General features: G+C 45.9%; 2 protein-coding genes and 1 pseudogene across 2 annotated transcripts; 2 read left to right on the top strand and 1 right to left on the bottom strand.

The window, feature by feature from the left end:
- Positions 1-6939: 6939 nt before the first annotated feature.
- LOC136455006 (uncharacterized) lies at positions 6940-7311 on the top strand. The gene has a single exon (XM_066455211.1). It carries the CDS (start codon positions 6940-6942, stop codon positions 7309-7311), a length of 372 nt encoding a protein of 123 aa, XP_066311308.1.
- Positions 7001-11221, top strand: LOC136450326 (nuclear pore complex protein NUP50B-like). Its single transcript, XM_066450724.1, has 2 exons — positions 7001-7366; positions 9546-11221. The coding sequence occupies exon 2, from the start codon at positions 9564-9566 to the stop codon at positions 10989-10991; it is 1428 nt and encodes a 475-aa protein (XP_066306821.1). The 5' UTR covers positions 7001-7366; positions 9546-9563; the 3' UTR covers positions 10992-11221.
- Positions 11222-15237: 4016 nt separating this feature from the next.
- On the bottom strand, positions 15238-18005 carry LOC136455005 (uncharacterized; annotated as a pseudogene).

Here is an 18005-nt window from a genome sequence, read left to right as displayed (position 1 = left end):
GTCACTCAAGCTATCAAGGTGAGCATGTGTTCATTAATACAAAAAACTGTTCACACAAGGACTCACCCATCGATAAGACAAAAATCCCCTGGATGATTCTACCCGAATCGCCCGGGGGCTCGGGGGCTCCTGTCGGGTTCATAAACCTAGGGTCCCTCGGGGACCGGCTTCTGCGCCAAGGCTTGGCCCAAGAGTCTAAAAAACAACAGGGCAAAGGGGCCGTCCAGCAACCAAATGGAAGGCTAGGCCCAAGAAGAGCAACGCCCGCTCGTTGGCTACTTCAGCCCACCTATCCGACCGGAGCGCTCGATTCGGGCTACAGCCGTCTCTGGATGACCTCTGATCGAAAGGCCTGCCTGAGCCCTACTTCTGACTCTAACCCCGCGTCCCTCCGACCGGGGCTCGTAGGAACCCTGCTCACCGCTCTTCTTCGATCGGCGCACTCAGAGCCGACTGGAGCCATCCAACCGGGGATGCCCTGTTCGGTAGGAACTAGAAGATGTGCAGAGAAAGGCAAGGCAAGGCTCACAAGTCAAAACCACTGTACCAGGGACCATACCCTGCATGAAATAGTACTCTGTAGCCACCTTGACACAAACAGTATTATAGGCACTGACATCTCCCTCCACAGTTTTGTAGGGACCGCTAAAACTCCCATACGGTAAAACCCCCCGCGTGTCTCTGACATCGATAGCAGTATGGGCACCAGGATTTACCATACCAGGTGAACATAGCAAGACTCCTCACATGCCTCTAGGCATGGAACAGTATTTACAGGTACCGACATCCGCCATCTCGAAAAAAGGCAACATGACCTCCCGAGTGCGTCTGAATTCTACAGTGACATCAACAGTGTTTTAGGCGCCCACCATTATCTGGTACCCACCAATGTGGGCAACAAGGCTTGGTATGCATGGACAACAAGGCTCGGTAGCATATGCACCCTTTCCCTCTCACTTTGTAAAGCCGTTCCCTTCATCTATAAAAGGGGGTGCGCTTCCTCCAACAAACAGACGGACTGATTCCAGTAGATTAGAGTTCCTTAGATCGATAGCTCACTACCACAGAATTGCAAGGTTCAGACCTCAGGCATCTGCTTGAACACTTAGCTCATAGCAAAGTTTCTATCTCTCTTGGCCCTTTCGGTCGGAGCCGATCGGACCTCTTGTACACCCCATCTTTCTCTCTTGTTTGTAACCCCACTGTAGACTTCGAGCACCTGGGCTCAGGAATAAAGTCACCAACCAACCCCAACTAGATGTAGGGCATGTTGCCCAAACCAGTATAAATCATGTGTCATTGAGTGCTAGGCCACCTCCGATCACAACGTACAGCAAAACTACAAATATTCACTAGTTGGTCACATTCTGCACCGACACCCAACCTCTGGGGGCTGGCTCCGCCTCGCCCAACCTCTAAGGATAGGCTTCGCCTTGCCTGACCTCTAGGGGTGGGCTCTGCCTCACCCACCCCTTGGGTTTGCGCTCCGCCTCACCCGACCTTTGAGGATGGGCTCCTCCTTGCCTGACACCGAGGCCGCGGGCTTCGCCTCGCCTGACCTGTGAGGGCTGGCTCTACCTCGCCTGGCCTCTAGGAGCGGGCTCTACCTCGCCCAAACCTTGGGTTTGCGCTCTGCCTCGCCCAACACCGAGGCCGCGGGCTCTGCCTCACCTGACACTGAGGCCGCGGGCTCCACCTCGCCCGACCTCCGAGGACTAGCTTTGCCTCGTCTGACCTTTGAGGGCTAGATCTGCCTTGCTCGGCCTCTAGGGGTGGGCTCTGCCTCGCCTGGCCTCTAGGGGGGCTCCACCTCGATCAACCCTAAGGTCGAGGGATCCGTTTTGCCTGACGGAGACCCAAACCACCGCCAACCACTCTAGGTTCAAGCGAATGGGCCTGGGTCAAAGCTCTGACACCAAGGAGGTGACCGGCATGCCCCGATATAACCCGTGGCCGTGACGGGCCATACCTGAGGATTCACATTAGGAACAGCGTTGGTGAAAGGTCCTTGTGTGGTTTTGGTAATTGAGTGACAACCTAGGTGGACTAATTGTGTTTATGTGAGATACATAGGTGATTAGTCCATAGGTTCATATGTGTGAGCAACATATGCCATGAAGGTGAAAATGGCTTGGAGATGTTGCAAAGCTCACACATGTGATGATGAAGGAGCTCATTGCAAATGAGACATGACATTGAGTCATGTGATCAAGGTGGAGAAGATCAAGACAAGACTTGGCTTGATGGACTGGTTGCAAGCGTGAAGGGCAAGTTGGAGGCTTTAGAGCGATGGACCGCGTGGCGGTGAAGCTTAAGCAAGACTTGGCGCTGATGGACAAAGGCAACGGTGAAAAGCAAGTGAAGTCAAGATCAATGACCAATATGATCACGTGATGATATGAAGTGGATCATATCATTATTGATTGTGTTGGTGCATGTGTTGCATCAACATTGGAGGAGATGGAATAGAATGCGCAAGGCAAAGGTATAACCTAGGGCATTTTATTTCACCGGTCATAAGTGTGTAGAGAAGTTTATGACTGGGTTTAGGATAGATGGCCATACTATCAAGAGGGACAAACTTGTTTGCATATTGGTCATCTAGTGCCACTCGAGTGATCTAACTTTGCATCATCGCTAGGATTGAGTGGCGTGGCAAGTTGAGTGGCTAATCCTTTGGAAAATGATTGTGAAAATGCTAACACACATACACATAGTGGTGTACACTTGGTGGTGTTGGCACATTTGCAAAGGAGAAGAAGTTGGAGTTGATGTGGATCAACTCGGTGATATAACAAAGGCGAGAGGGGTTCGGAACTCCACCGACGGAGTGTCCGCCCGTAGAGTGCGGATAGTCTGACGGTGCCACCGGTGTCCTATACAGAAAAGATAGGGTCTCACAGAGTGGATCGGACGCTGGTCACATGGTGACCAGACGCTGGGGTCCTGTGTCCAGTCAGTGGCAGCAGCGAGCGCGCAGGCGTCGATCTTCGACCGGACGCTAGCGCTAAAAGTGACTGGACGCCGGCAGGGTGCTTCCGGTCAGGCTAACGTACGGTGATGTAGGCGACGCAGAGAAGTTCGAGAAGGACCGAACGCTGATGCTGCGTCTGATCGTGACCGACCGGATGCATCCGGTTGCGACTAGAACCTTACTAGAAACTATCGGACGCTGGGGTCCTGCGTCCGGTCACTTTGAGCAGCTACGTCCGGTCATCACTTGACCGTTGAGATCAAGCAATTGAGGTTGAATGGAGGCGACACGTGGCAAGCATCCATTGATCGAACGCTGAGGTCCAGCGTCCGGTCGATATGACCGGCGCGTCCGGTCGACCCGAAAAACGTCCAGTGAAGGGGTAATGACTAGTTTAGCCCGCGAGGCTATAAATAGAAGGGGGTCTCGGCCATGGCTAGGGCTGAGCACCTCGGGGGACTTTGTATCCATGCTTGAGAGTGCTTGGGAGCCCTCCATCTCACATATGCTTGATAGTGATCATCCGATTGTGTGAGAGAGCGATTCTAGTGCGATTGCATCATGAGGTTGCATCGAGTGGCACTAGGTGATCGAGTTGCAAGCCGGTGGTGCTTGTTACTCTTGGAGGTTGCCACCTCCTAGACGGCTTGGTGGTGGTCTCCGTCAAAGCCCGCAAGAAGCTTGTGCGGTGCTTCGGAGAAGAGCTTTGTGAGGGGCATTGTGCTCGCCCCGTGGGAGCCATGAAGAGCAACTCTAGTTGAGCATGTCATTGAGCTACCCTCACTTTCGGGGTAGGTTCTTACGGTGCCCAACGTGTGGGCTTGGTGAGTGATGCCAATTAGCCACCGAACCACCAAGTGAGCGGTCGACACAACGGGGACTAGCGTGTTGGCAAGCACGTGAACCTCGGAAGAAAAACCACTGTGTCAACCTTGTTCTTCCCGTTGGTTTGGAATCCCTTTACACAAGCTTGTGAATACTTCTATATACATTGTGCTTGTGTAGTTGCTCTTGCAATTAGTTAGCTTGTGTAGCTCACTAGTTACCTTCTTGCTTGTGTAGCATAGAAATAGCTCCCTTGCGTGACTAATTTGGTTTGTGTAACCTTGTTAGTCACATTGCTTAGTTTATGTAGCTAAGTATTTGCGCTCTCTAATTTGACATTGGTTGCCTTATTATTGAGCATTGCTAGTGAGCTTAGTTGGCTTTGTGCTTTTGCTACTAGCATGTGTAGGAGCTCCCTGTTGCTTAAAGTACTAGTGGCATATGTTTGTGTGACCTTGCTTCTAGAATTGGTTAGGTGAGCACTAGCTAGCCTAGCACCTTTGTTGCTTAATTAGTATCTTTGGAAGGTGCTAGAGAACATAAATAGTGGGGTGTAGTCTTGGCTAGACCGATAGTTTTAATTCTGCACTTGTTTCGGTTAGCCGACATGATTAATTTTAGAAAAGGACTATTCACCCCCCTCTAGTCTACCATCTCGACCTTACAATCGGACATACCGGTGCTGTTCTGCCTAACCCTCGTACGAGGACTGATAGGAGTGTCAGTTCACCACGATGTCCACCAGGACAGAGTGGAGCGCCACGACCGGGAGACGACGCCTGTGCATGGCGCCAGTGACGGACAGGGCCACGACGTGAAGCTGTCCCTATTGACATCTACAGGGTCGACGGGACCCACATGAAGGAAAAGAAGGACCTAGCGATCCTGGAGGACTTCTTCTCCTTCTCATTCTCCTCTTTTTCCTCCACTGTAACCCGTGCTTTCCCTTGGCCTATAAAAGGGAAAGCAGGGCGTCCCATAAGGGGCATCGCAACACATCGCATCGAATCGGACTAGAACCCATCGAACCCCGAACCGATCAGAACACATAAGCATACAGCCGGGAAGCGACCAAGCTCTCGGCACCCGTTCGCTCCTCTCACCAGAGACTTGGGAACTGTCCCTCTCTCGACCGTTTGTAACCCCTACTACAAACTTTTAGTGCTAGTAACACGAGTAACAACAACGAACTGGACGTAGGGACATTCTACCCGAACCAGTATAAACATCGTGTCCTCTTAGCACATCATCCGAGACAGATGCGCAATATTAGAAATTTACTAGTCGGTGGCAACTCGAAACACCGATAGTATTGTGCTCACCCCGCGGGAGCCGCGAAGAACAACTCTAGTTGAGCGTGTCATTGAGTTACCCTCACTTGGTTCATGGGGTTCTTACGGCGCCCAACGTGTGGGCTTGGTGCGGTGCCAATTAGCCGCCGAAATACTAAGTGAACGGTCGACACAACGGGGACTAGGGTGTTGGCAAGCACGTGAATCTCGGGATAAAAATCATCGTGTCATCCTTATCTTCTCGTTGGTTTACAATCCCCTTACACAAGCTTATAATTACTTTCATATACATTGTGTTTGTGTAGTTGCTCTTGTAATTAGTTAGCTTGTGTAGCTTGCTAGTTACCTTCTTACTTTATGTAGTTTGCTAGTTACCTTCTTACTTGTATAGCATAGAAGTAGCTATCTTGTGTGATTAATTCGGTTTGAATAACCTTGTTAGTCACATTGCTTAGTTTATATAGCTAAGTAATTTGTGCTCTATAATTTGGCTTGTGCAGCTTTGTTATTGAACATTGCTAGTGAGCTTAGGTGGCTTTGTGCTTTTGCTTATTAGTGGCATATGTTTGTGTGACCTTGCTCCTATAATTTATTAGGTGAGCTCCTAGCTAGCTCGGCATCTTAGTGACTAGTTTATGATTTTTTAAGGTGCTTGAGAACATAGATAGAGGGATGTAGTCTTGACTAGGTCGATAATTTTAATTCCATATTTGTTTTGGTTAGCCGGCACAGTTAATTTTAGAAATGACTATTCATCTCCCTCTAGTCCACCATCTCGGCCCTACACCCAAGCATAATATTCAGAACATTCATGTAAATGCAGAGCTCGGGAAATAATAAGGGGCTTTTGGTTACTGTGCAATGGGACAGCAAATGCAAGGCATAAGTCAGTCTAATTCCGATTACAACATGGGTAGGTTTGGATATGAACAACTCCATTTTAGCCCTACATATCGGATCACACCATAGGCAGGTAACTGAAAGTTCACTTACATAAGAATCAGTACAGAGCAGAACCAAAATGACTAACTCTAGAGTATGTGTTGTAAGACCAATAATTCAATAATCACACCATTTGTTAACACTCCAATCAAATATATTGAGGTGTTCCGTGGCAACCAGATCTGACCAAAATAGTTAGGCTTCAAGAAATTTCTTGCTTGGCATATTCATTTTGTGTTGGCACATGACATCAAGAAAGCCATGTGGAAAAAATGTCTTACTCTCTTCTGAATCAATTGTGCACGATTTAGGCAACATATAAGATCATGCAGATGCTGAACAATCTCAAAAGCATTCATGTCATGACTCATGTATCTGAAGCTAAGGCATACAAAATATGGAAAAAAAAATTGCTCTTAATGTCTTCCAAATCAATTGTGCATGCTTTAGGCAACATGTAAGATGATGCAGGTGCAGAACAATCTCAGAAGCAATCATGTCTGAAACTAATTCGTGGTGTATTAGCGGCATGGGAAAAAATAGGACACATGAACATTAGTAGAAAAGTACTTTATCGGATTCGAACCGATGACTTCTGTGTTACCAAGGCATTATTCTACCACTAAGTACGTATAATTTGAGAACCCTTACCATTCCAGAGTGCCCTATTAAGGTCTTCAATGGATCCATTTAGTACAACACATTGTCATCTATATACTAGGCTACAGATTAGCAGAACTGGTTCCCAAATTTGTTTGTTAGCTTCAAAAAACAAAGAGGCTCCAACCAAAGCAATGAGAAAATTGTGAGAAAAAGTAAAGGTAAGGCTAGTAATAACACATTGTTCTGCAATTAATCTGATGAAGGCACATTTGTGAAGGTAATTACAATTCTGCATAAGAAAGAATGGAGAATAACGTAGAACACAGAGAAGGGCGGACGCACGGGGGGCCGGAGCTGCAGCCCCCGGGGTCTTCAAAGCCCAGCCCAAAACTCCCGTCCCCGAGCCGAGCGCCGCTGTACTCGCCCTCCGCGAGTCGCCCCGTGCCCCCGTCCGGCCGTCCCCATCCTCGCGAGCAGGGGTCGCGACTCCGCCGACTCGCCCGGTCCTCCGCCCTCCGCGGCCGGCTCCGCCTTCCGCCGCCCAGCTGCCCCGCCACCCGGAGGCCGGAGCGCCTCGCCGACGGCCAGCTGCCCCGCGCCGGCGCGCCCCCGCCTGGCCGCCTCAGCCCCCCGCTCAGGCACCCACGGCCCACGCCCAGCTGGCCAGCTGCCTAGGCCGCCGCAGGGCCTTCTGCAGTTCTGCTGCTCCTCTCTCCTGTTGCCTGCTGCGGTATTAGCTTTTTTTCTCTTAAACAACAAGTAGATTTTAGCTGAACGCAATTTGGTACCAAAATTGCAGTGTTTTTAGCTGAATTTGAGCCCCTGCAACTTCTAAACGGTGTAGATTTTGATCCATGTCCTTAAACAAGATCGGTGGACCTTTTTATGTTCAGAACATATTTGTTTATGATAGATTGAATCATGTACATGTGAATTTAGGAGAAATTCTTTGATGAACATGCTAACATGCTATCTTGACAATCCATCAAATTATCTACAGAAAAGGAATCCATCAAACTATCTACAGAGTAGCAATTGATTTTTTTTCTTCCATCACTTACCTCATCATATTTGTCGTCATTAAAAGTATTTTTTTTCGGGCTAATTGTTACTCATGTTGTTATATCATTACATATAGCAAGTGGAATAGAAGTCAAATCAGGGGGAATTATGTCAGTATATTGTTTACATGAATGGAATTTTAAACATGATTCTTTGGCTGGGTTGCATTATGCGTATGGTCTTGTTTGGAACTGCTTTTGGAGCAACTTTTCACTAGAAAAAAAAAAAACAGTGGAGCAACCAAACACAAAACTTACCCGCAAAACAACTATGAGCCGTTTTCTTCGTTAAGCAGCCTGTGAGGAGCTTATCTCGTCTTTTTCTCGCCGTCCTCGAGCGCCTCCCCACCGCAAGTGCCTCCTAGTAGCCTGCCTCCACTGTGATGAGTTCCTCCCGCTGAGCGTCCTATTCGTCGATGTGTGCTGCCCCACCCGCTAGCTGCCTCCCCACTGTGAGTGCCTCCTCTTCGATTACCTCCTCACTGATGATCTCCCCACTGAGCACCATCCTACCGACGAGCGCCGCTGGATCGACGTGCTGCCCGCGGATTGGAGCTGTCGCCCTCGACCACCGCATGTGCCACCCCACATCTGCGCACACCCTTGGCCTTCGCCTCCCTATCGCCGGCCGGCCAGTTCCACTAAGCAGCAGGAGCCCTGCAGCTTGCCCTCTCTTCTTGATTGGAAGAAGCCGGAAAAATAAAGCCACACACAAAATGCTTTGCTTTTTACATGAGAGCTCCAAAAAGTAGCTTTTGTGGGCAGCTAGCCATAAGCTAGCTTTCTATAAGTTTAAGCCATTGAAAACAGGGCTTATATGTATATTTAGTGTTTCAGATGTCAGGTTAGCTTGCACATCATTTCATCATATTTGAAACTTAGGGTTTGCCAGTGTTTTGCCAACATGATATTCTTTTTGCAGCTAGATGGAACTTATTGTCTGATGTATTATGTTAAGCAATATATTTTTCCTCGATTCATCATAAAATTTTGTTTGGTTATTGACACCAGATGGAGATTTAAAAAAAAAACTGTGTTTATTTTGGCTTAATATAGATATATGTTCCATGCTACTTGGTCCAAAACACATGCTACGATTGCCATGTTTTAATATTTGGGTGAGATGGTTTAATGCTATTGTTGGGTCTTGGGTGAGATAGTTTTATGGATACCATTCAAGTTTTCTTTTGGCAATTCCTTTTTGCACTTTGCACAGAACTTAACATCTGATACACTGTCAAGCAACATATTATTTCTTTCTTTAGATTACAAATTGTGTGGTTATTGATGCCAGGCCTAGTGCAAGCGGTAGAGTCTTACCGCCTGTGACCGGAAGGTCCCGGGTTCGAGTCGCAGTCTCCTCGCATTGCACAGGTGAGGGTAAGGCTTGCCACTGACACCCTTCCCCAGACCCCGCACAGAGCGGGAGCTCTCTGCACTGGGTACGCCCTTTATTGATGCCAGATAAGTTGAAAAAAAATTCCTATTTTGGCTTAGGTGGAGTCTATTGCACTTGCACCACGATTGTGCTGCTTGTTTGCCCTTGGCACTTCTTTGTTTCTAGATTGTATATAGGAAGGTCTTGTCAGGTTTCTTTTTCTTCTTTGTTGATAGTTTGATGGATTGCCAAGATACCATGTTAACATGTAAATTCCTGGACTACTTTTTGGCTGTTTATGTGTCACTAGGAAGCAGATTGAGCTATCACTCTAATATAAACCTTATCTTTAGATTTAACTCTACATTTTCATTTCTGATGAATTGTGGCACCCTACCTGTTACTGTTTTTTGGTGGCTCATGGGACTATTTCTTTTTACTGTTTCTAAGTTCTTTTGTTTGAATTTCAGGTGCTATCAACTTGGAAGATGTCAGATGAGGAACAAGCCCCAAGCTCTAGGAAGAGGGTTGCAGGTACCCAAATCAACAAGGATAATCCTGAGCCTCATGATGATGGACCAGAGCAAGAGATGGGTACTTTTAAGAAAGCTACTGAGGAAGTTATGGCAACCCAGAGAATTGTAAAGGTTCAGCACCAGCAGATGTCATCAGCTCCTTCTTCTAATCCTTTCTCTGCAATCAGATTTGCCCCCACTGATTCTAGTGCTCAAACAAGCGCCCCTGTCCCAGAGGTCCAACCTTCAGATGTCAAAGCTGACGAGGGAAGCAATGGTAGTGGGAAACATACTTTGTCTGTGCCAGACAAGAATGCAGGCTCTGGTGTAAATACCGACTCCGCTGCCACAACTGAAGCACCACCTCAACCTGTTGAAACCAGTGACAAGGCAGAAGACACAAAGGATGAATCTGGTGGAGACAAAGTGGTAGTTGGAGAACCCAAAGAAAGTAGCTCCATGCCATCTGAAGTTGAGGGCAAAACAAAAGAGGGAGATGCTGAAGAAAAGGAAAGGGCAGATGAAGCTGGAAATAACGATAAAATTAGCAAGGATGATACTGAGAAGAAAGATGGAGGTGAATCAGAGACCAAGGATGGCTTCTCTGATGAGCAGAGAGATGCTGATAAAATTAGCAAGGATGATACTGAGAAGAAAGATGGAGGTGAGTCAGAGCAGAAAGATGCTGATAACAAAGGGCATACATCATCAGCAACACCCCTTTTCTCGTTTAAGAATCTGTCAAGTGGTCAAAATGCTTTCACAGGTCTGACCGGAACTGGATTTTCAAGCACATCATTCTCGTTTGGCTCAGCCTCTAAAGATGGCTCAAGTTCTGCCCCCCTGTTTGGGCTGAAAGCTGATGGTTCTTCGTTCCCTTCTTTTAATCTTGGTACTGCCAACAACGGGAGTTCTGCCACAGTGCTTGCTACTTCAGCAGAGGCACCCAAGAAATTTGCTATGGCAGAGGGTCCTGTTGAAACTGGTGAAGAAAATGAGAACGCTGTATTTACTGCTGATTCGGCTTTGTATGAGTACCTAGATGGGGGCTGGAAAGAAAGAGGAAAAGGTGAACTGAAGCTGAACGTCCCTGTATCTGGCGGTGAGAGTGGTGAGAGAGCCCGGCTCGTCATGAGGACAAAAGGCAACTACCGGCTGGTCCTGAATGCAAGCCTCTACAACGACATGTCACTCAAGGACATGGACAAGAAAGGCGTGATGTTTGCCTGCATGAGCAGCATTGGGGAGTCACCGAGCAGCCTTGCTACATTTGCTCTGAAGTTCAAGGACACAGTCACCAGGGAGGAATTCAAGGATGCGGTGGAGTCTCACAAGACAAGCAAGGCACCGGACGTGCAGCTGAAGACGCCCGAGAACTCTCCGAAGGCAGCAGAAGTCTGAAGCTGCACTCGGGTCACGCTTACTCATCCTTTGTACGTGTCCAGGAAGGAGCTGAGAGATACTTTCTGTTATTGCGGAGTTCAAGAATCTGGTGTCATGACATGATGTCCTGAGTTGTGTTTGCATACGGTTCCCTGGTGCTGTTTTTGGAACAGTGGGTAGCCTGTCGAACTTTCATTATTACAGTCATAATAATCTTAGAATCCTGGAAATGAGACTCGTTAGATCTATTTGCTCGTCTTGTGCTCCGTTACGTTTGTTCTATCGGTTATCGGTTAAGCTATGCGTGACGTGCTATCTAGTTATTATGTCATGAATGAAATGTATGCAATTATGGGTGTCCTGGTTATTATATTCCACTGAGGGCTTGTTTGGATATATTCGTATCTATTTCAATCCATATGTATTGGATTAGATTGAAAAATCAACTAATTTTGATCTTAATACACGCGGATTAAGATGGATATGAGTTCATCTAAAAGCCCTGACATGGAATATTGTTTTTCACTGCACCGTCTAGTCTCCGGGCAAGTTTCACTCTCTGGCCTTTGCTGGACAAGGGCCTGTTTTTTAAAGCTTATCGAAACAAGCCATCAAGATTCAAGAAGCAATGCTTGCCATCACCAATCAGGAAGAAAGGAAACAACATCATTCACTTTGCCAAGTTCCTGGAATCGGATCCGTCTAAGCAAAAAAGGCCTATTATTTTTGCATTTTCCCTCTAATGAATAATTATGTATTTCTATTGATAAGTCCATTCATCCATTTTTTTTGGTTCTTCATCCTTGTGTAGATGTATTTGTAGATGTGCATCAACTCATCTTACAAATTGGGTTAGAATTTTTTTTTTGCAACTGTTTACATTAAAAAGATAGTTAATGCCTCACTATAGAGTTTTGCACAAGGTCTAAAATATTCTAGGATAGCCCTAGAGCGAGAAGCACGCAGAGCCTATGAGACACAACCGGGTTGACGCCCTCGTCGGGTGCGGACATCAATGCGGAGGACGGCGTGCCGTGGTGGAGGCGGGCGGCACCAGGAAGGATGGATGAGTGGAATGGGCACTCCAATGGATCTTCTTCTATAGAGATGGAAAAGAAGAAAGAAAAAGGAGAGAATGAATGTTATACTGACGAGTGGGCCCTGAATGATATACACGGATAGAGGCTAAGTGACTGGTCGCGCTCCAACTCCCCCGCACGACACCAGGCCGCGACGGGCCAGCCCAGCAGACACCAGAAAATCGGAATTTTGCTGGGGTGGGCTTCGTCCGAATGCCATCAATTTTATGGGCTTCGCTGAAATGCCCTTATGAAACAAGTCCAACACGCTATAATATCATTTTGAGTTTTAAGTCTACTTTAAAAAAAATCAGTCAAAATTTTAGCCTTCAGTGACCATTTTGACCCTGAGCTCGTTGACCTATGCCCTGCGCTCTCATCTCTCTCCCTCTCGTTGTTCTCTCGCTCGAGTGAAAGGCAGAGCGCCGCTGCCCCAGGCCGCCCCCCACCCCCGCGCCGCGCCTGCGGGCCGAGCCTCGCCGTCGGCATCCGCCCCCAAGACGGCTCCCTGCCCCAGGCGAAGGCTAGCCTGCCGGCGCCGCCACGAGCAGGTCCCCGCTCTCCCCGTCGCTGGATCTACGGCCGCTGCTCCTGGCCGTCCGGGTGCTCTTCCCCATGCGACGGCGGACCGCGCCAGGCCGCCGTCGCCCGACCGCGCGTCACCAGGCGCGCCGCGCCTCCCTGCGTCACGTCAGGCTATGGGTGAGGGTTCGTCTAGTTCGTCGTTCATCCCAACAGGTGTCATTTCTCTGTATCCACTTGGCCCTAGTGGGGTCCCCCTGATTCCATGCCCAGAATGTGGTGATAAAGTAGTGGAATGTAAATTCTGGAAGAACAACGGCATAATTTTCTTCAAATGCGTAAACTACAATGAATTTATGAGTATATATTGCTCTGTTGTTTATTGTCATATACAACTGGATGAACTAGGTACTGTGTCAAGGTTTGGATAAATAAACTGTGTTATGTATTGTCATTTCCACAGGCAGTGAAGAAATGTCCATTCTTTAGGTAGTTGAAAGAGTACAAGAAAGTAGTCGCAAAGAAGCTTAAAGAAGATGTGCTAGTTGCAGTGCCATTAGAAGGTCATGGTGAAACTAAATGTCAAGAAGAAATGAAGCTTAAAAGCAGAGTTTTTGATGAAGATAGGATCTATCTCAAGATGGACAAGCTTATCGATGTGGTCCAGCTGTTGATGGTGCTCTGTTTAGTCATGACTGTCATAGTTCTTTTAGGTGTGGTAGTGCTTATTAGCATGTGAAGCAAGATTGTGTTCTAGAACTGTGTTGTATCAGTACCGATTAGTTAGCTTTTGCTGCTAGTTGGATGCCAATATGCACAGATGATTTTGTGAACTGCCTATTCATCTGTGATCAATTGGCAACACTAGTGATTGACTGATTGTAAACATGAAACTGAAATATATGTTGAATTAATGGCCAGTGCCCCCCACTTTAGTTGTCTGGCTTGGTAAACTGCAGGTCCATTGTCTGGCATTGATATTGTACAGCTTGGTAAACTGCAGGTCCATTTTCTGATATTGTACAGCTTGGTAAACTGCAGGTCCATTGTCTGGCATTGACAAGTATTCCTTTCTAAAATGTGTGATACTCTTGCCTCTTAGATGAAGCAGCACTCAGAGCTTCTGGCCTTGCAGCTATATCTATGTTATTCTAGACACAGACATCATGTACCTCAGTAGTATCAGCCAGGTGAGAAAGTTGCGGAGCAGATTCAGTGATTGGAGCAGACAGCACATGACACTCTGAGCTTTGTTGTACAATAGTTCTGGAGCTTCCATTGTCACATCTATGTAAAAGACTGCTTCTTTTTCTTAATTTTCCAGTCTGTTCGATTGTGTGCAAGAGATCCTTTTCAATCTTTGGACTCACGAAATAAAAATGCCTTGTCACATCTATATTAGAACCTGAAATTCACACACTTGTAGGCATCAAAATCTCTAGACTTACACAATTCAGGCATCCAAATCATTGCAGAGATACATAAAAAACACTTGCAGGCATCAAAATCTCTATCTGTAAAAATCACTTGCATGCATCAGACCACTTATGTTCCAGGTATGCATTTTCTGTAGTAGATTTCATAAAGGACTAATAACATTTCAGAAATATAGTAGATTTCATAAAGGTTCACACAATATATATAGGTACCATTTACGTTACAACCAGGCCCGTCCCATGGGGGAGGGCAGGCAGTGCGACGCCCGGGGGCCCATGGCACTAGGGGCCCATGAGTATACGTATATGTAGTACATGCATTTGGCTCCATACGGTCACGTCCAGTTCAGTATGTGGCTCTGCGCGGCAACCCTTTCCTATTCGCGACTCCGCGTCAAAGCATGCGTGTTGTTGTGCCGTGGCGGCTGTTCCGGCGTTCTCAAATCCTGAAATCCCAATTTCCGTAATCTGGAATCCCGTGATCCCAGCAGGCGCCCACTAACCCAACTGCGCTGCAGTCCCTTCATCCCTGTCCCCGACTCTCTGCGGTAAGTGATTATGGTTTCAGTTCATCAGTATTTATTATTTATTCAATCTGAAAACTTCAGTTTCTTTTTTACCTTGCAATCCAATACATACAGGCATCAAGCGATAGTGCAGCGAATTGTTGTATGGACATGCCACAGGCAGCAGGTTGCCCATAATTTGTTTTAAATTTTAAGTCATTTCATGTTACTGTGATTTCACCGTTCTTTAAACTTCTTTGATGTATTGTCGTTTTTTAACGAACTATATTTTGTGAGTTAACTCTTATTACCAGTAGTACTATATAGTTCAATCTCGTGATATTAAATATTAGATTACCGGAACTTCATTGTCTTGCTTGCCCAAGGACCCTAGAAATTGTTGGGACGGCCCTGGTTACAACAGTCGGCATTACAATTTCATGATCGAGATACATGTCCACATACATTACAGTAGAGTTTTTCAAATGCCAGCTCATACATAGGCATTACAATAGAGTTTTTCAAATTCACATCTCAGTTCGTCTTCAACTTCCTTTGAATCAACTTTTTCGCTATTCCCTTCTTTGGTTTTGGTGAAGTTGTAGCCTGCTTGTTTGGCGATAAATTATTTAGCAATGTACTTGGCCCTTCTCCAAGTAGTACAGCTAGTCGGCTGCAACATGAAAGAATTGTAATGGACGACGGCTTCTTCATGAAAGAATTATAATGGGTTCATGAAAGAATCGTAGTACCTTCTAGTCAACCTTTCTGGACTTGTTGATAAAAGATTGGCCTTAGCTGTGGCAACATTTTTAGCATGTACACGAGTAAGTTCAGCTTGGACGACAACATCTTGAGCCTGTACATGAGTATTTTCAGCACCATTTTCTGGCTGTACAGGAGTATTATCAGACTGTATAGCAGTATTTTCAGCCTATACAGCATCATTATCAGGCTGTACAGGATTTTTTTCAGCAGCTTTTTTTACCATTCTTCCCATACTTGGTTGTATTTGTCCTAGGCTTCCTTTTCATGCAAGTTAGAACGGCACATGTAGCTTGTTTGTCCCATTTAGTAGATGTAAGCTACAAAACTAAAGAAATCAGTACCTTTTCTTTGTCCCATTTAGGCGGCACTTATAGCTTGTTTCTCCGTGACCCAATTCTTCACACCCCTTGCACATTCTTTTCCCTTTTACCAATTGCCTTTTAGGCTTAGCAGCTTGCATAGCCTCCTCTTCAGCAGCTTTATTAGCCTCCTTAGCGGCCTCCTTGGTAGCCTTTTTTTCTTTTCCACCACTTCCTCTCTCAAGACATTCTTTTATCTGCAGCTTCCTATACCTCCCAGCACCTTTTTTTGTCCAATGGCGCCTCAACTGTAAATAGAAGTGGCACATGTGGCCACTGAGTTTTATCTGGGGGTGGCTCTATTAATCTCTTATATGCATTCCTGAATTTTTCCACTAAATAGTATTCATGGACAAATCCCTCAAGATCCACATCCACAGTTTGTTGGGCTGTAATCAAAGCCAAAGCATGCTGACAGGGCTTACCAATGTGCTGCCACTTAAGGCATGTGCACTCACGGAGATAAGTCTTCACTACATGCCTGTTATTGATGCTATTAATTTCCCATATCTCTGCAGCCACACTATCAGAGATGATAACTGTCAAGTGACCCAAGCCTCTGGTTCTCATTTTTAGCTGACGTATGACTGTAGGTAAAATTCTCCCATTAAGCTTTTGTCCAATCTACCTTCTCTTCCTCCACAATACCATTAACATCTCCCTAATTTTATCAGCAAGCTCAACTACAGGAAGGTCTTTCCAGTCCTTGATTCAATTATTAAAACATTCAGCAAGGTTGTTGGTTATATAATCACACTTGATTTCAGGGTTAAATGCACTTCTCATCCACAACAATGTATGATGATTGTCAAGCCATTCCATCACTTGATCGCTAGCCTCTCTAACAAATTTGAAAAAATATTGAAATACTTCAACTCTATATGCTCGAGCTGTCGGACACATCTTCAGAAAATCATCACCCCCAAACTTCTTAATGAAATTTTGCATAAGATGCCTAAAACACTCTCTATGTTCAGCATGAGGAAACACATTTTTAACAGCTTTCTCTAGACCTTTGCATGCATCAGTGCAAATAGCAAGAACAGGTAGGTCTCCTATGGCCTTATGCAAGTGAGCCATAAACCATTCCCAATTTTCTGTTGTCTCACCATCTATGAAGCCAAATGCAACAGGATACATCCAATTGTGTCCATCTAGAGCAGTGGCTGCTGCTAAGTGTCCACACCATCTACCATTCAACGCAGTGAAGTCTATACTAAGGTAAGGCCTGCATCGCTCTAGAAAACCCTCGATACAAGGACTTAAAGCACAAAAGAACCTATGAAAGTGTACCTTGCCATCAACCATCTTGATGTCAATCTCAATGACACTGTTTGGTGAGTGCTTCAGAACCTCTACCCTCCAATTGTACAGCATTTGGAAGCTTTCCTCCTAGCTACCAAACAACTCTTTCATTGCAATCTGTCTTCTCTTCCAAACGGTGTCATAGTGAATTTCACATTTGTGGTCGTCTTGCAACTGCTTCTTCAATTCTTTTGGGTCCATATTTGGGTCCTTCCTGAGGTGCTTGATACCCCTTGAAGCAACCCAGGCAGCAGTGGGTGTAGTAGTAAGTCTCCTCGCACTGGATGAACAATTATGTTGATCAATCAGAGCTGTAACCTGCATTATTACAGAAATTAGAACATTGCCTTGACTAAAAAAAGAAGTCATATTCATATAACAAAAAAATTATGTATACCATAACAGTTTTTGAATGACGTTGTTTTCGACCATTAATATGTCAAGGGCAATCTGGTGCCATGCACTTTTCCAATAAACCTCTATGTGTCTGTTTTCACATTGTGTAGTGCAAACTTTTTATTAATGGCAAACTGCCTCACCGCTAATCTAAACTCAACCATGTTGGAGGTACACAGTGCCAATATCCATACATAGTTTGTTAGGGTCATACACCATCACCCTCTCCTCTGGTATTGCATCATCAATAGGGATAGTTGCACCACTAGTGTCAACATCAGGGACTGTACTACCATTGTTTGTGGTAGCTTGATCATCATTTGAAGTACCATCAGCAGCACCCTGGCCATGATCATCCTCGGTTCTTAGGCCCAGCAAACGATACAGCTCATCCTCATTGAAAATTTCTAACCTTCCTTCCCCTTCATCATCTTGCCTTTCCTAAATCCGTAATTCATCCTAATTAATGACATGTCCCTGTGGCTGTTCTAGAATACCACCATCTACAGGCACTAAACTAAGCTCAGGCTCCGCATTGAGCCTGAAAAACATCCATTACAGAGTTAGAACACTACACGCATACGAGATCCACACATACCATACAACAAAGAGTAAATAATGATGCATACTTGGTAACTACATCACTCCGATTGCAATCCAT

The sequence above is a fragment of the Miscanthus floridulus genome, chromosome 5, assembly GCF_019320115.1.
Source record: "Miscanthus floridulus cultivar M001 chromosome 5, ASM1932011v1, whole genome shotgun sequence".
NCBI classification, from domain to species: domain Eukaryota; kingdom Viridiplantae; phylum Streptophyta; class Magnoliopsida; order Poales; family Poaceae; genus Miscanthus; species Miscanthus floridulus.
This window is presented reverse-complemented; position numbering and strand designations above follow the sequence as displayed.

Coding starts and splice junctions, on each gene's coding strand:
- LOC136455006 (XM_066455211.1), top strand. CDS start 6,940: ATGGAGAATAACGTAGAACACAGAGAAGGGCGGACGCACGGGGGGCCG.
- LOC136450326 (XM_066450724.1), top strand. CDS start 9,564: ATGTCAGATGAGGAACAAGCCCCAAGCTCTAGGAAGAGGGTTGCAGGT.